This window comes from Chrysochloris asiatica, unplaced genomic scaffold, assembly GCF_000296735.1.
Source record: "Chrysochloris asiatica unplaced genomic scaffold, ChrAsi1.0 scaffold00046, whole genome shotgun sequence".
NCBI lineage: Eukaryota > Metazoa > Chordata > Mammalia > Afrosoricida > Chrysochloridae > Chrysochloris > Chrysochloris asiatica.
The window spans coordinates 734,318-752,356 of NW_006408564.1; the positions used below are offsets into that span (position 1 = coordinate 734,318).

Here is an 18,039-nt window from a genome sequence, read left to right on the forward strand (position 1 = left end):
TCTTTAACTATCTCCTCTGTGGGCCAAGCCATGGTATTTTCATTAACTTCGTATGCATGTGAAAGTTGGACAGTGAATACGGAAGACCATAGAAGAATTGATGTATTTGCGTTATGGTATTGGAGGAGAATATATAAAGTACTATGGACTGCCAAAAGAACAAACAAATCTGGGAAGAAGTACAGCCAGAGTGCTCCATGGAAGCCAGGATGGCCAGAATACATCAGACATATTGTCAGGAGGGACCAGTCCCTGGAGAAGGGTATCATGTTGAGTAAAGTGGAGGGTCAGGAAAAAAGAGGAAGACCCCCAATGAGCTGGATTGGCACAGTGGTAACAGCAATGGGCTCAGGCATAGTAACAACTGGGACATTGGCCCAGAACGGCAATGTTTGTTTCTTTTGTAAATAGGGTCACTATGAATCAGTGTCAGCTCAGTGGCACCTGAAAACAATAATATTAAGTAAGAAACCAAAATGCATTTAGAGGACTATTTCTTCATCTCAGGGGTGCCACATCTTTGGAATAAACAATATGGAAAACACCTAACTACTGACCCTAGTTTTAAAGGAATCTAGATTTCAACAGGGTCGTTCAAGTTTGAACCAACCTGACAGTACTGAACAACAGGCCTACAGAGTAAACGTCTTACTCTTCAAGTACGAGATAATTTGCTTTCCATTTTCTATAAGTAAATAAGCTTTGTTTTCTCCAGACAGAAAGGTGCTGGGAAGCTGGCTACCTGTCCTCCTCTTGGCTTTGCTCGTGGCCATGTGGGTGCTCGTGGTTGGGATCTGTCTACTGCGGAGGCACGGTAGGGTTACACTTCAATTCTTAAATAATGTGTTGAGTGTTTTAAAGCTGATTTATCCAGAGGCATTTTGGCATTTCCCCAAGTTAGACTGCATTTATTTAATGCTTAGAGCTGCCCTAAGAAAACTGTTTGATAATAACTAAGTCTCATCAACCAAGTTACACCAAGTTCAATCAGGGATCAGGACTTCTAAATCTAGTAAGTGACACCTGTCTTATTTTTACCACTAAGGCATCTACACAAAGTACTGAAATGAACAAAAATGGTTAGTACTGAACTGTATATTACCAGTGGTAGGTATTCTATGCTAGTTCCTACTGTTTAAAAATACTTCTTCCAAGACCTAAACAAAGCATTAGTGTGGGTTTATGTGCCCTCTAGAGTCCTTAAAAATGTTAAAATGCTGAATATTTAAATATGAAAATCACAGTGTTTATATACATATTCAGACCCTCTGCCCGTGAGTCTATATAAGCTCCTTTCAATTCTATTTTTTCTTGAACTTTTTAAAGCCCCCTTGTAGATACACAGCTAGAGACAAACATATCAAAATTACCTGCTTCACCTTCTCCACATGTACCCACTGCCAGCAAGTCAATTCCAACCAAAACTCACACTCACTGCCATGGAGTTGCTGATGACTCAGGGATCCTGTGTAGGATTCTAAGGCTGTGCATCTTTAAAAGAGAAGCCTTATCTTTCCCCCTACACAGGGTTTCCAAAGCTGGTAGGTTTGGACCATTGCCCTTGTGATTAGCAGCCCAGTCCTCATCTTACAGCACCACCAAGGTTCCTTTCTGCACATGTAGAAAAGCAAACACAAGCCCCTCCTGAGCCATTTGTAATGTTGTAGACCATCAAAAACCCACTGCCATCAAGTCAATTCCAACTCATCATGACTCTGTAGGAGAGCATAGAACTGCTCCTTACAGTTTACTAGGTTGCAAATCGTTAATGGAGTAGACAGCCATATTTTTCTCTGGAGTGCCTGGTGGGTTTGAACTGTCAATATTGTGATTAGCAGCCCAGTACTTAACTCACTATACCATCGGGGCTCCTTTATATGTGGTAGATAATCTAAGAAAGACAAACTTTTCTCTGAGGTGTGTTTATATCTTACTGATGCTGTCCAATCTGTATTAGTTACAGTGGTTTCTGTTTTATAAGACAGAATAAAGCAGAATTATACAGTTAAGTACCAGAGCTTGAAATGTGGTACCACTCAACTCTGTAGAATAAGCACTGAATTGCTAACTGCAGGTGAACTGTTCATACCTACCAGCATTGGAAACCCTACACAGGGTCACTATGAGACTGAACCAACTTGAGGGCACTTAACAACCACACAAGGAAATTCCACCCCCTGCAGATAGAAGATGGTACAAACACATGAGTTTACTCAATCAAAACATGTGACATGAAGAGGTAATTTTTTGCTGTTTACTCTGAAATGAAATATAATAAAATTACAACCACCACCTAATACAAAGTACTTTAAATCTAAAGTTTCTGTATGGCTTGCTTTAGTAATTAAGTGCCTTCCAGTCGGTTCTGACTCAAAGTGGCTCTATATAGGGTTTCTAAGGAGTGAGTGGTGGGTTTGAACCACTGACGCTGCAGTTAGTTAGCAGCATTTTTTCTAAGTCCCTAAGGAGCTCTGGTAGCATAGTGGTTACGAATCGGGCTACTAATCTCATGGTCAGCAGTTCGAAACTACCAGCTGTTCCGCGGGAGAAAGATGAGGCTTTCTGCTCTCGTAAAGATTTACAGCCTTGGAAACCTGTACAGGGTCGCTATGAGTCGGACCTGACTCCATGGCACATAACAACAACATCATTAAAGCAGTGCAGTTCCTATCACTAAAGCAACACTAGACAGCCTTAGTGATGTTAAGTGCTGTTGAGTTGGGTTTGAACTGCCGACCTTGTGGTATGCAGTCCAGTGCTGATCCTAGAGTGCACACCAGGAGTCTGTAGGGACTTAAGAAAACACACCTTTCAAATCATCTTTAAGGGCCTGTGTTTCAGGCACTGTGTTCAAAAAAACTTTGGAGATATTTCCCTTCCTGTTTCACAGTTAACAAAGGTCCCTGGTGATCAGTTGTTTTAAGTCTCTCCGAGGGACCATGTATCCACAGTAGTTTGGACTAGAGTGAAAGATGCCTGCTGTTCAGATAACAAATGCTCTTGTTCCCCACAGAAAGGGTTAAGACTTCCTTTCCTGCAGCCACACTACTGCCTCCCACTAAGGTTCTTCTGGTCTACCCATCTGAAATATGCTTCCAACACACGGTTTGTTACTTCACTGAATTTCTTCAAAACCAATGCAGAAGTGAGGTCATTCTAGAAAAGTGGCAGAAAAAGAAAATAGCCGAAATGGGCCCAGTACAGTGGCTTACCACTCAGAAGAAAGCAGTGGATAAAGTAATCTTCCTGCTGTCCAATGATGTCAATACCATGTGTGATGCCTGTTGCAAGAGTGAGAGCACTTCCAGTGAGAACTCCCAAGACCTGTTCCCTCTTGCCTTCAACCTCTTCTGCAGTGACCTAACAAGCTCCACGTGTCCACACAAATACATGGTGGTCTACTTTAGAGAGACAGAAACTAAAGAAGATTACAACGCACTCAATGTCTGCCCCAAGTACTGCCTCATGAAGGACGCCACTGTTTTCTGCAAAGAACTTCATATCAAGCAGCATGTGTCAGCAAGGAAGAAGTCACAAGCCTGCCACAACTGCTGATCCTGTTCGTGGGACGCCCACAAGGAACAAGAGCTATTGGAGCCTTCCTATGTTACCATGTTTCCCTTTCTAAGGAAGAAAGCATGTGGATATCTTGAAGCTTATTATACAAAGGTTATTTGTAGGGAAAAAATTTGAAATTAAATTTATATTAAATCAATTTTATATCTAAAAACTCTGTAAGTCCACAACCACAACCATTTTGATAACATTGTGATAAAGCATCTTCCAGCCAAACACCATGCACTGGATGTAGGTAGCACTGGATAACTTGGTAACAGTAAATTTAATGAGCAAATACCAAGCTGCAAAAGTATGGCACCAACCATCCCTCCAACAGCACTCTAAGCTGGCAACCATCCCTCCCATAGCACTCTAAGCTGGGTTTGGTAATTCATTACAGTGGCCACAGAGAACTCAGACACCATATTCACAGTTAAGGATCTATCAGGGAAGTTAATAGGTTAAACTCAGGGTCTTCCAGTTAGGACAGCCTCTCCTCAGCCGACAAGGCCTCTAGCTGTTTGGCCAGTGTTATAAAGCTCTTCTGGGCTGCTGTTAATATACCCAAAATGCATTTCACTCTTGTATAAGCCTTAGTCTAAAGGCACTAAAGTCTAGCTCCATGAGTCAGCAAACCTAACTCCCCAATTAACATCGCACTCCACAAGTGGAACTCAGCTTTACTTGCTTTGTGGGCCAGGGAGTTCACGGCTCTATCTCAGGCTTTGGCTCTTGATTCTACTGCTTCCAGTCCTCTAGCACTCTTTAGATGCCACAACTCTTTGTCTCTCGAGTTAAGAGAAGTTCAATGCGCAGGGATCTTGAAGTCCAAAGGACACACTCCTTCCTGGTTCTTCTTCCTTGATGGTAGTGAGAACCTCTCCCCTGCCCCTCCTTCTGAGCTGGCTCATTTTATATTCATATTAGAGTTCCAAAGCTTTTACAATCACAATTAACCTGTTAACAATCACTCACAACTTAATCATGTAATCCGTCAGCATCTTCCTCCACCTTTTCTTACCCAGATCCATCAGCAAATCATTAGGGGTAGTTTACAAAGACCCTGACTAGAAAAGACATTAAGTAATTCACTGCACCACAGAAGCCTTTGCTCTAAATCACTATTTGTTGTTAAATGCCACCTAGTTGGTTCCAACTCAAGGCAAACCTGTACAGGGTTTCTGAGGATTGGCTGGTGGGTTTGAACTGTTGATCTTCCAGGTAGCAGTTCAATGCTTAGCCTACAGTGCCACCCCATGACTCCACTTTTTTTCTTAGGTGAAAAACCCTCTATCTTCATTTTTAAGATAATTAAAGTAGGGAATAAAGAACGGAACCCACCTTTATTGATCAAATGATACAGAACTAGAGCTATGTCCTATACGAACTTTGTGCAAAATACATGACCTTCAGAGACCAACATAAGTTACCTAATAGAGGACACTGTCAGAGTTTTCAGTTTTTAATGTTCAAAACAACATTAATTCTTGTTAAGTTAAAATTAGGCTTCCTGAGGTGATTTATCTTTTGATAAGTGTAAATGATTTACTTAAGCAAAAGAAAGACACTACTGTTGACTGACAGAACACAAAGGTATGTGCTATTTTAAATCTTCTTTTTTCCTAAGAGGACCTTTTATGTAGTGGTCATAAAAATGTACTTTTTGTAGATTTTTTTAAAGTATGCTGGTTTTTCCCACATAGCCGAGTACAGAACCTGTTTTGGTGAAGATCAGTTTCAGATGATTGTTAAAATATTTACAAATTAGCCTAAATGACAGTGCCACTCCCAATGCATGTCTTACACATAAAATAAAACTCAAGTAGAGAAGCAGAGTGAAAACTCACCTTGTTGTCTAGCTTGTGATACTTAGTAAAGGCTGAGACAAGGTTTCTACTTACTACTTACCTGTCATGATGTTTTCATGGTGCTGTAAGTGCTAGTAGGGACTCCTGGTGTGGCACTGTAGAATAAGCACTGGACTGCTAACCACAAAGTCAGTTCAAACCCACCACCTGCTTCTTGGAAACCCTATAGAGGGTCACTGAGTCAGAACTGACCTGACAGCACTTAATAGCAAGCGCTAGTAAGATCAGACAGATACGGCTTATGTCAAAACTTAAATCAGAATCTAACTTCATATGAATTACCACATACCAGTTACAAGAGCAGTATGTTACATGAAAAGCTATTATAAATAGAAATATACTTTAGGATATAGATTAAGTGCTAAGTCGGTTCCAATGCATAGTGATCTTGGCAAATGGTTTCTAGGGAGAGACTGGTGGGTTTGAACCGCTGACTCTGTGGGTACCAGTCCAGTACTTACTCCACAGCACCACACCTGGACTTCTTGGATATAAGTTAAGTTCCATCAAGTTAGTTCCGGTTCACAGTGACCCTGTATAGGGTTTCCGAGGAGCAGCTGGTGAATTTAAACTGTTGACCTTACGGTACAACTGATCTTGCAGTCCCTACTACATTATCCCACAGCGCCACACCAGGATCCTAGCCAAAAGTAAAATTGTGTTTAAACAGCCTACAAACATTGTATAGGTTTTACAAAGAAATTAAAAGCAAAAACATAAAACATAGCTTTTAAATAGAAGGCACACATCCAAAAATGGTATTAGCAAGTTGAAATTATTTTGCTATATTGATGGACTCTGTTCCAAACCTACTGAGCAGATATGTTAAGTGCCATCAAGTAGAGACCATCTCACAGAGACCCTGATAGGATTTCTGAGGAGTGGTATTGAGTTTGAACCACTGACCTTACGGTCCAATAGGACACTCGATGTATGTAAAATGTTCAAGAGCTATAAGCGTTTCTCCTTGTCCTAAGATTTCTGACTATCCTATCTCTATATTCCATTCACCAGCTTTTCTCCTCCTTTGCTTTAATCTTTCACTGTGAGCTAACAGTGAGTGTGATAGGAATCACATTCTCCCTCACCTCCCATGACTGACTCAGTACGGTGCCTTCTCATTTTGCTGGGGACTTGGAAACCTCACGAAAGGCTTAGGCCACAGGTGATAGTAATTACCTATGTTATTTTCTTTGGTCAAATGATCATACTGATCACAATAAATTCTAAACACATTCACTTGGTTCTTCAAGGTAAAGAGAAATTTGGGGTCTTAATGATTAAGTCAGAAGTAATGAAAGTTTAGTTAAGTAGCTTATATAATTCATGTTAACTAAATCATACCTATATTATTTGTTTTGGCTTAGAAAGGAAACAAGACATCCTTTTCTTCTTTTATTCTGTGTTGGTCAAATAATTGTTTACTCTCCCCAAGCCCAACCTAGAGCATGGCACATGACAAAAGCCATCCCAGCCTTAAATCTATGCTTTAAAAAATCTACACATGAATGGATCCCAGTCTTTTTGTTCTCAACAGAAGGAAAGGAAAAAAAGAAAATTTTCCTGTTTGTAATTCCAAGAGGACACATGGCTCATATTTCTATGTGCATAAATAACATCTAACGGCAGTAGTACTAGACAAAGGGGGAATGGCTGAGCCAGACACAAGCCTCACACTTCTGCTTGCATGACAGAGCTTAATGACACTTCTGAAGTCAGTTCAGATAGGGTTAAAGAGCAGCTGGTGAGTTTAAACTGCTGACCTTGCTGCTGAGTGCTTATCCTACATCATCACACCAGGACATAACTTAATGATGACTTCAACACATGAGATCTGTTCAACAGCAACATGTGACATCTTTGGAGGATTTATAAGATCCTGAGAAAGGAGTAGGAGAGTATATAAGTGAAGAGTAAATTTGGATTTATTCTTAATTGTCCTGAGTACAAAAGCAGGTTAAAATTTCAAATCAATGTCTTATTCTCAAAATAAGGTTGGAATTAATTTCTTTTCCACTGAGGCTAATGACGTTAAAATACGCATATTCTGTCAGCCTTTTACACCATGAAGGCATGAGGGTTTTTGTCTTCAAATAACTTTCTCCATCTCACCACACAAAGGCAGCTCGCTCTCGTAACATGCGGACACCGAACCGCTGCCATTCTCGCTGATAAATCCACAGTTCCTGTGTCGTGTCTAAACAAGCTAATACTGCCCCTCCTTTCCATGCAATCAGCCGGGGATCCATGTCCTAAAGAAGTGATAAGGATTTTCAGCATAAACAAATAATTCCAAATACATACATAATTTATGTGAACTAGGGGAGAGGGGGCCTGCCCCACCAATACGCAATAAGCCAGCTTTTCAACATGCATGACAGAGCACCTTTGAAACTACATGCATTTCAAATAAGAAAACTTTTTATTAATGAAGCTACTTCTTAGACAACTGTTGCACAAATGGGATCTAAAGGCAGTAATGTGTATAAATAGCTTATTTTGAAGTTTAAGAGATACAGATCCCCACAATCCATCCCTCAAGGAAGATCATTCCCCAAGATACTTCCAAGTCAAAAAAGTCCTTGAAGACCATCTAGTCCAGGGACCACTTGTTAAGTGCCGAGTTAGTTCCGACCCATAACGACCCTGTGTAGGATTTCCGAGAAGCAGCTGGTGGGTTTGAACCACTGACCTTAAAATTCAAATTGACCTTGCAGTCCTACACATTATCCTACAATGCCACACCAGGACTACTCCTCAATACAAGGGTAAGTCAAACTATTGGTATAAAATCACAGAAACTTTTTAAAAACAAAAATACCAAAATATGATACTATTGTTTCTCAATATATCCTCCATGTAGGTCTATACACAGCTGAAGGTGGTTCCATCTCTCTAACTTCCTGGACCACTAGCTAGTTTTGAATCTAACTTGTTGGTACTTAACTCTTTATTGAAGAATTCAGTACTCTTCCATTTACATGTCAAAAGGGCAGTTTAGGCATCCCTGAGAGACTCAAATCATGTTCCTTTGAAATGCTTTTGAGCTCTAGGGAGAAGAATAAATCTGAAGGGGCCCTATCAGGGCTGTATGGTGGATGGGGTAAGGTTTCCCAACAAAATTCTCATAAGCTAGTCCTTGCAAGAATGAGCAGGTGCACTATTAGGATAATAAACAATTTCTCAGTGTAACTGGCTTTTTTCTCACCAATGCAGTTTTCAATTTTCTTAAAACTTTTTCCTAATAAGCCCCTTAATTGTCCTGTGTCCTTTGAGAAAATAAAATCTGTTAAGACTGCCCCCTTGTGATTCTAAAAACAGTCACCATAACCTTCTGAGCAGTCCTTGAATTGGCCCAGCAGATCCCCACTATGAAAGTGATTGTTTTGGTTGGACCTTTTTCAGAAGGCACTCTTGTGAGACAAAGACAACTTTACTACTAAGAGAACTTCTCTGCAGTCATCTATGGATCACAGAGACATGTTTAAAAATGTTTCCTTTGGAATAAACCTGTGCATGGGAGAACTGGAAGCCTAGTTGTTGTTAAGTGCCGTTGAATCAATTCCAACCCTAGTAGTAATATCTTTTTTTTAAAGTAGCAAACTTTTTGACTTGCCATTGTATGAGAGAAACAAAAACGGAACTGTTGTAGAGATCAGTGCATGAGAAGCCAGTCTTCTCCCTGTCCCATCTATCTGCTTCTTTTACATAGGCAGCAGTAGAGCACGCTAGCCTGGAGAGCACAACAGGGGCCACCACTCCTAGATCAGAGTCCCTTCTACCCTATCTGACCTACTGAAAGTAAGTTTTCCACCTGAGTCAATCCCTCAACAACTCTCAAGTCACAAGCCCACACATATTACAGTTACAAGAATCAGAGGTGGTTTCATTTACATACAGTCCACTTTGCATCACGAATCAACACACCTTAGGTCTTGTAATCACATCCACATTTTCAATAATTCTCCTGAATGAAGGTGGCATTTTGTTGAGTATTCTATGCTGCAGGAATTCTTGAGCTTTATGAAACATCAAACCACCTCCCACCACCAGGATGGAACTGTACATCTTCTTTTTGGTATCATCAGATGCTGAAAAGACAATTAATAATCCTTTGAAACATTGCCTCCATATCCACTACTACCCTAAGTTAAGTAATCAACTACAATAGCCTCTAACCCATCCTCAACACTACAGCCCAAATGACCCTGCAAAGCACAAAAGTGAGCATGCTGTTGTCTTCATGCCCTAACCTGCCCATTCTTACTCTCAAAGAATTTAAGATCCAACTTGAAGTCCAATTTTGGACATTTCACCCACTTCTCAAGTCTTATTCTCACGTCCATCAGCTAGCTGTTCTTCTATGACAGTGCTCTTCACAAGCTTCTTCCTCTGCTTGGAAAGCTACACCCATGTACTACTGGCTGGCCCCAATTCATTCCCTTAAATCTCTCTCAGGTGGCTCTTCTTCAATGAAGCCTTCCCTGCCTCTTGCCCTCCATACTTTCCCCTGCTGTTGTTAAGTGTCACTGAGTCAGTTCCAACTCATAGCGACTGCGTACAGGGTTTCTGAGGAGCAGTTGATGAGTATGGACCACCAATCTTGTGGTTAGCAGTCTAGTGCTCATCCTACAGTACCATACCAGGACTCCACTAGTTAGTAAAAATCTCTAAAGTAGAAGCTCTCACAGCCAGCCCCTTTTAATTCTAATCTGTAGCATCTGCTAGTTTTAATTTCACTTGTGTATCACTGCACATGTCATACTTTGGACATATTATCAGGAGGGACCAATCTCTGGAGAAAGACAACATGTTTGGTGAAGTGGAGGGTGGGAGAAAAAAAGATCCCAAATGAGAAGGATGGCACAGTGGCAGCAGTGATGGGCTCAGGCTTAACAATGATTGTGATATTAGTCCAGGACCAAGCAGTGTTTCATTCTTTCATGCACAGGGTTGCTATGAGTCGGTGACGACTCGATGGGACCTAATTAGTGACTTATTTTGGACTCCTTCACCACTGTATAAGGAGCTCTGGAAATATAGTGGTATATGCATTGGGCTGCTAACTGTATGGTCAGCAGTTCGAATCCACCAGCCTCTCCTAAGAAGGAGGATAGGGCTTTCTGCTCCCATAAAGTTTTAGTCTCAGAAACTTTATACAGGATCGACATGAGTCACAACAGACTCAAAGGCATGTTACAACCAACACCACTAGGCTGTATACACAATAAGGCAAGGAATCAGTTTTATCTCCTCACTACTATATTCCTATCAAGGAGTCCTGGTGATGTGGGTTAAGCACTGGGCTGCTAATTGCAAAGTTGGTTTAAAACCTACCAATTGCTCTAAAAGAGAAAGATGAGGCTGACTGCTCCCGTAAAGACGCACAGCCTTGGGAAACTCTAAGGAGCAATTCTACTCTATCCTAAAGGGTTACTATGGATTGGAATTGACTTAATGGCAGGGGTTTAGGTGCGCAATCCTAACAGTTGGCAGTGAAAGCACAAAGCATGTGCTTATAGTTCTTTAACTGCCGGGAGGAATTAATTTAATTTCCCATGTCTGGTCTCCCAAAGTGTGCTTACAACAGCAGTCTATGCTATGAAGGATCGCTTTATCTAGGCCCAGGGCTTTCCCTTCAAAGAGCGAGATGGCAGTCTTTCTGGACATCAGTGCAGTGAGAGCCTCCTCGGAATCATTGCCGGCCATCAGACAGTCTCCCTGGGAGGATCCCAAATCCACCTCCTGGGAATGGAGTCTTTCCGGAAGATCAGAGGGCTGGCCACGAAGATCTCCTTCAAATCCAATGGGCTTGGATGCAGACTTTCGGTCAGCAGTAGCTTTTGCAGACTTTGAATCAATCAAAAGGACATTAAAGTAAGACATGACTATGACTGAACAATAATAAATCCGATAACCTCAGGTGAGATGCCCACCATCAACCCCACCATTATTAACACAAGGCCTAGTAGTATAATGCAGACAGGAACTACACCACAGTATACAAATTCACCCCCAGATATCTCGGGAGTGAGAGCTGATCTATAGAAGATCAGGAGGCTTCCACAATTCCACAGCCATCAGAGGCAGGCAGGGCAGGTCTCAGGACCTTACTATCATTGGTTAGATTTTGAATTGGAATGTAAATATAGAAGGACTTCCCCTGCCCATTCATGGCCAGTGTACGTTAATGGAATTTTAGAGCTTATCTATCTAACCATCTTGTGTTGGCTCTGGGCCAGGAACAAAGACTAGAAAATGTTAATAGTGTTCTGTTCTTTCTACTCTCTCATGAGCTGCTGCTTCTTCATTAGCTGTGAAGGAGTTTAATTTGTATCCCTTCATCAAACATTCTATTACTGCAATTAGCTGTGGACAAAGAAATTCAGCCTAAGTCACACCTCTTTCACATTACAATTAAAAAATATGTTAAATATTACTGAAAATACTTATTACTGGAAAAATACAGGCAACCCCAGGTTACAAACGAGGTCCATTCATGTGCCTTTTAGAATCTGTAGGCAAGTTGGACCATGTGTATATGATTCTTGTTGCTGTAAAGTGCCTTCGGGTTGGTTCCGACCCGACCCACAATGCTCTGTATAGGGCTGGTGAGCTTGAACTGCTGACCTTGCAGTCCAAAGCATTAACATGGTTCTTATTTAGCATTATTTTAGCACAAGAAAAGGCTAGAAGCCTTGTTCTCTTGATTTAAATGTTGCAATTGTTGCAAGTGAAGGTGATTGCAATGAAAAATTTGTTGTGAGTGCTGGTTCAAAGTGAGGGCAAACTTCCATATTAAAGAACAAATAGCTGTCTGAAAGTTATTCATGGGGGGCCCCCCCGCCCCCCCCCACCTGCATTCAAAAGTTTATAATGTTAAGTAAATCATATGGACCAAATGGAAGTATCTCCATTAAATTAAAATTTACATTTTGAACTCTGTATGCATATCAGCTGAGTAAATAAATCTGTAATCCAGATTTTAAATTTAGACTTCAATTCATTTTGTTGTGGTTGGTGAGTGCCTTTAACTCAATTCCAACCCCTAACAACCCTGTATAGTGTTTCTGAGGAACAGCTCATGAGCTTGGACTGCGGTTCAAAGCGACTCTGTAGTTCTAAAGCAATATCAACATTATTGTTGTTGTTGTTATGTGCCATCAAGTCGGTTCCGACCCATAGCGACCCTGTATAGGGTTTCCGAGGGTGTAAATCTTTACGGGAGTAGAAAGCCTCATCTTTCTCCCACGGAACAGCTGGTAGTTTCGAACCGCTGACCTTAAGGTTCGCAGCCCGATTCATCACCATTATTAGCAGGCTATAAAATTACAATGATTTTAATAATGTATTAATTATGAGCAAACTCCTTCTTTAGGGACAAAACTGTCTCCTCACACCCCAGGACTACTGCACACCTGTTCCTGCTTGCTCTGAGTGGCCAGTAGGTAATGTTCATCATGAGGGTCCTCGGGATCACCCTGGGACCTGTGCTGCAAAGTTGTCATTTTCTGTCCCACAATTCCAAATGTTGCTGGGTAGAACAAAGCCATTGGAGCCTGTGTATGGAAGGGTAAGAGTGATCAACAAAAGATACTGCCTCTTGAGAAAATGGATCTCACTAAACTTTGTTCTTCCAAAATCAAAACTAACAGGTCATAGCTTATCAGTAACACTGAGCAGCATTCCCTTTGGTGCACGATGGGCCAGGCAGGAGACACTTATCAGCCAACTGAATGGGTGATATGATACAACACAAGGTTAGAGAAGTCTAAAACTAAGTATAAAATAAGTGCCTATTGTTGTTGTTAAGTACCATGTAGTCGATTCCGACTCATAGTGACCCTGCACAGGGTTTCCAAGGCTGCAAATCTTTACGGGAGCAGAAAGCCTCATCTTTCTCCCGCGGAACGGCTGGTAGTTTCGAACTGCTGACCTTAAGGTTCGCAGCCCGATTCGTAACCACTACGCTACCAGAACTCTAGCAATCTATAATCCCCTATTAAGAACAGTGTCTCTCTCAAAATAAGAACTTATAACACAGTGGCTAATTAAAAAAGATGGCCCCCAGCTCTGTTCTAATCACAGTACTAAATCAATTGCTTAAATGCTGTTTAGCGGATCATGTAAAACCGTATGTTATTCTGATTATCAAGAGGGTTCAGGCAAGCACATATTCTTTCAGTCTGATTGAACCTGGATTGCCTCCTTTCTACACATGAAGAATACTCCCAATGGTACCTGAAGTTTCTCATCTCCTAATCGGAACTGGTAAAGCAGGGCTGGGGAATCAGGATGTCGTATCTGAAATTCATGGTCCTGAAGCCCAGATATATCCTGATTGCAGGAAAGATGCAGTCAATGAATCAGTACAAATACATGAAAATGCTGCAAATGATGCTTATTTAAACCTTTCCATCACCTAAATCTTACCTATAAAAAGGCTGCCCTATAACTTTCTATCACATTCACTGTAACTTAATAAAGCAAGAGTTTAGTTACACCTTGCTTCCTTTTTTTGTTTCTGAAACTTCGACCACCTGCATTTGTTTCCCTCATTATCAATATATAGTAACTAATGATCCACATCAATAAACAAATTCCCTTCGATTACTAATTTTTTTTTTTTTTTTGGATACTGAATTATTTTACTTGGAAAAGATTTTATTTAAAGACTAAAACAAAAAGTATAAAAAGGTAGAAATCCATGTTGTTAATATTATCAATTCAGTTCCAACTCACAGCTATCCTAGTATAAGGTTTCCAAGGAGCAGCTGGTGGGTTTGAACCAATGACCTTGCGATTAGCAGTTCAATGCTTATCCTACAATGCCACACCAGGACTTGACTCCATCTCTATCAGTAATTAGCACTGATTTTATTACTAAACTAAGAAGGTGGTATGTTACAAGTTATGCATTTTTATTAGATGTCTGTACCTATATATTTACCTTTTACTATTCATTACTTCTAAAGGCTTATCTTCATCCTTTACCAGAAAGGTCAGACTCCTAAGGAGAGAGAAATCTAATAAACTCTCTATCCTAAAATAATGAGGTCTTTTCCAGAGTTTGAGACACATCCTCACTGCTCTGCTCTTTCCCACAAACTCCCATTATTCCTCAAGAACTTCATCATAGCTTTATGTTGAAAATGGCAACATAAAATTTTTTAAATTGTTAAGTACATGATACATATCACATTTTTCAGAGAAACAAAAATAACTAGTAATAACGGTTTTGCTCCCACCTGATCTAAATGACAAAACGTTTCTTTAAGGTGCTGCAGAAGAAGGCAATCCATTTTGTTGGTTAGCTGGCATTCTCTGTATGGGAATCCAGCTCGCTGCATGAGCCAGTAGAAACATCTAGACACATCAGATCCCCCATAAGCCAGACAGAGCCTAGAGTTTAGAGAAAAGGGCAGATGGCTCATCTGTTGGTTAGGAAAGTGCAAAGGGTATTTCAATTATCCATAGTGAAACACAGTGGGTTTCCTGAAACATTTCTTGTTAAGATGGGACCAGAGTGAAAGTACAGAATGGATGGATGGGAGTCAGGGAACGTACTCTAGCAAAAACCACTGTTGGGACACCTAGAAGGGATCATGTTGTTTGCAAAAGAGTATCTTAAGACCCTGAATATACATTACTGGATTCAGCTTGTTTCTCAGTACCTTTACTTTATGAGAACTGTATAAGAGTCTGCATGAGCGTACACAGGTGTCAGGCACTGTCACCATAGAGGAGAAAAGCTGAAAGGAAACTCTGCCCACTAACTTACCTTTCTTGGATAAACGACTATAAGAGGGCTTCAAAAACTTTGTGGGCAACATGATTACAGTAAACGTCTAAGCCCATCTTCAGTCTATAACTGAATGGAACTACCTAAAAGGAGTTCTAGAACTTGCCCAGTGAAGTAAGCTTCTTGTTGAGTCTCTGTAGCGTACAGGACCTTAGGTGGAATCCTGAGCCTTATCTAGAACCTTCTGAGGTGGGACATTACCACACGAAAGGACATGCAGACCAACCCAGCGTGTCTGGAGGCACAGAAAATACTTCTTGAAAGAAAGACCAGCAGGAAAAAACAAAACCAAAAAACCCAGCAGACTGGCTATTACAAGAACAAACAACCTGTTCGCCTGGGAGCCATCAAGTCTCTTCAGGACAAACCACTCCTTACAAGACTGAAACGCAAAGGGAACACACGAGCAGGCATGTAAGTTAACTGGTGATTGTACTGGTCTATTTGTGAGTGGAAGTGGGGGAAAGTCAGTAACGAAGACATGGGCTGAGTTCAACCATGTTCCATATAATCCTGCCAGCCTTGAGACGAGAGAGAGAAGAGCAAGGGCTGGTTGGTCCAAAGTCTGAGGAGACCTGGGAACTCCTGAGTCCATGGACAATGACCTAGCCACGGTGGGCAAGAGGTAAAAGTGAAGACTTCAGCTGATACAACGTGAAGGGAGATACATGAGAATGCCCAAACTTGCAGACAGTACTACCTATGTGACCTAGATTCGATGGCTTGATGATCACAACTCAACTAGAATAAAGAAGTTTGATATAGAAAGCAAATGTAAATTGCAACGATATGACCTTCACTGGCAGTGAACCTTAAGGTCAGAAGTTCGAAACTACCAGCTGTTCTGTGGGAGAAAGATGAGGCTTTCTGCTCCTGTAAAGATTTACAGCCTCAGAAAACCTGTACAGGGTTGCTATGAGTCAGAACCGACCCCATGGCACACCACACCACGACCACCATAGTAGTTCAAAAAACCAATGGAGAGGGAAGGAGTCTTCACATCTAATATCAATCCTATCCCCTCTGTATACAGGGTTGATAGGAACAGGCAACTTATCAACACTGGCTACATAAAATGGGGGGGCCTATAGGAGTCCCAGTGTGGATTAATGCGCCAGACTACAATACCATTTGAAGTTGCAAGTGGTTGAAGCTCACCAGCAGCTCCTCAGAAACTCTATACAGGGTCGCTATGGGTCAAACATGCAATCAAGACGTATTGATCATTACTGGTGATTGGAATGCAGAGGTTGGGAGCAAAGAGGAAGGATCAGTAGTTGGAAAATATGGCCATGTTGATAGAAATGACTCTGGAGATCATGCGATAGAATTCTGCAAAACCAATGATTTGTTCATTTCAAATACCTGCTTCAGATAGCATAACAGACTATACACATTGACCTCACCAGATGGATTACATAGAAATCAAACTGAGTACATCTGCAGAAAGAGAAGATGGAAAAGCTCCATATCATCAGTGAAAACAAGGCCAAGGGCAGATTGTGGAACAGACCATCAATTACTCATACACAAATTCAAACTGAAGCTGAAGAAAATGAAAACAAGTTCACGAGAGCCAAAATATGACCTTGAATTTATCCCACCTGAATTTAGAGACCATCTGAAGAACAGATTTGATGCATTAAACACTAAACAGCGAAGACCAGAAGAGTTGTGGGATGACATCAAGAACATCATAGAGGAAGAAAGCAAAAGTCATTGATAAGACAAGAAGGAAAAGGTCAATTGGATGTCAGAAGAGACGCTGAAACTTGCTCTCGAGCGTAGAGATGCTAAAGCAAATGGAAGAAATGAGGAGGTCCAAGAGCTGAACAGAAAATTTCAAAGATCAGCTTGAGAAAATAAAACCAATATTACAATCATATGTGCAAAGATCTGGAATCAGAAAACTGAAAAAGAAGAATACGCTCAGCATTTCTGAAGCTGAGGGAACTGAAGAAAAAATTCAAGCCTCAACTTTCATTATTGAAAGATTCTCTGGGCAAATTATTGAATGATGCAGAAAGCATCAAGATGGAAGGAATACACAGAGTCAGTGTACCAAAAGGAAATGGTTAATGTTCAATCATTTCAAGAGGTAGCATATGATAAAGAGCCAGTGAGACTTAGGGAGGAAGTCCAAAGTGCATTGAAGGAATTGGCAAAGAACAAAGCACCAGGAATTGATGGAATGAATAAAAATTGATATCTTCAAGAAAGTGAGGTGGCACAGGAGGCACTCACTAATCTCTGCCAAGAAATGTGGAAGACAACTATCTGGCTGACTGACTGGAAGAGATCCATATTTGTGCCCATTCCAAAGAGAGGTGGCCCAACGGAATGAGGAAATCATCGAACAATCTCTTTGATATCTCATGCAAGTGAAGTTTTGCTGAAGGTAATACAGAAACAGCTACAATCATACATCGACAGAGAACTTCCAGAGGTTCAAGCCAGATTCAGAAGAGCCCATGGAATGAGGGATACCATTGCTGATGTCCAGTGGATCTAAGCTGAAAATAGAATATCAGAAAGATGTTTACCTGTGCTTTATTGACTATGCAAAGGCTTTCTGTTGTGTGGATCATGACAAGCTATGGACAATATTGCGAAGTATGAGCATTCCGGGACACTTAATTGTACTCAGGAATCTGTACATAGGCCAAGAGGCAGCTGTTCAAACAGAACATGGGAACACTGAATGTTTTAAAATTAAGAAAAGTGTGTGACAGGGTTGTATTCTTTCACCATAGTGATTCAACCTGTATGCTGACTAATCTAAGAAGCTGGGTTCTATGAAAAAAAAAAAAA

At 41.0% G+C, this 18,039-nt stretch overlaps 2 protein-coding genes across 2 annotated transcripts in view; one reads left to right on the forward strand and one right to left on the reverse strand.

The window, feature by feature from the left end:
- Positions 1 to 3,555, forward strand: part of IL17RB (interleukin 17 receptor B) — a 26,536-nt gene extending 22,981 nt beyond the window's left edge. The window contains exons 10-11 of the mRNA XM_006862117.1: positions 716 to 814; positions 3,014 to 3,555. Of these exons, the coding sequence (XP_006862179.1) occupies positions 716 to 814; positions 3,014 to 3,555 (641 nt within the window). The remainder of the gene's footprint in view (positions 1 to 715; positions 815 to 3,013) is intronic.
- Positions 3,556 to 7,231: 3,676 nt separating this feature from the next.
- The window catches only part of ACTR8 (ARP8 actin-related protein 8 homolog (yeast)), a 63,144-nt gene continuing 52,336 nt past the window's right edge, over positions 7,232 to 18,039 (reverse strand). Inside the window, exons 8-13 of the mRNA XM_006862054.1 lie at positions 14,675 to 14,828; positions 13,668 to 13,763; positions 12,845 to 12,985; positions 11,012 to 11,276; positions 9,354 to 9,517; positions 7,232 to 7,678 (exon numbers count right to left, since the gene is read on the reverse strand). Of these exons, the coding sequence (XP_006862116.1) occupies positions 7,535 to 7,678; positions 9,354 to 9,517; positions 11,012 to 11,276; positions 12,845 to 12,985; positions 13,668 to 13,763; positions 14,675 to 14,828 (964 nt within the window). The 3' untranslated portion in view covers positions 7,232 to 7,534. The remainder of the gene's footprint in view (positions 7,679 to 9,353; positions 9,518 to 11,011; positions 11,277 to 12,844; positions 12,986 to 13,667; positions 13,764 to 14,674; positions 14,829 to 18,039) is intronic.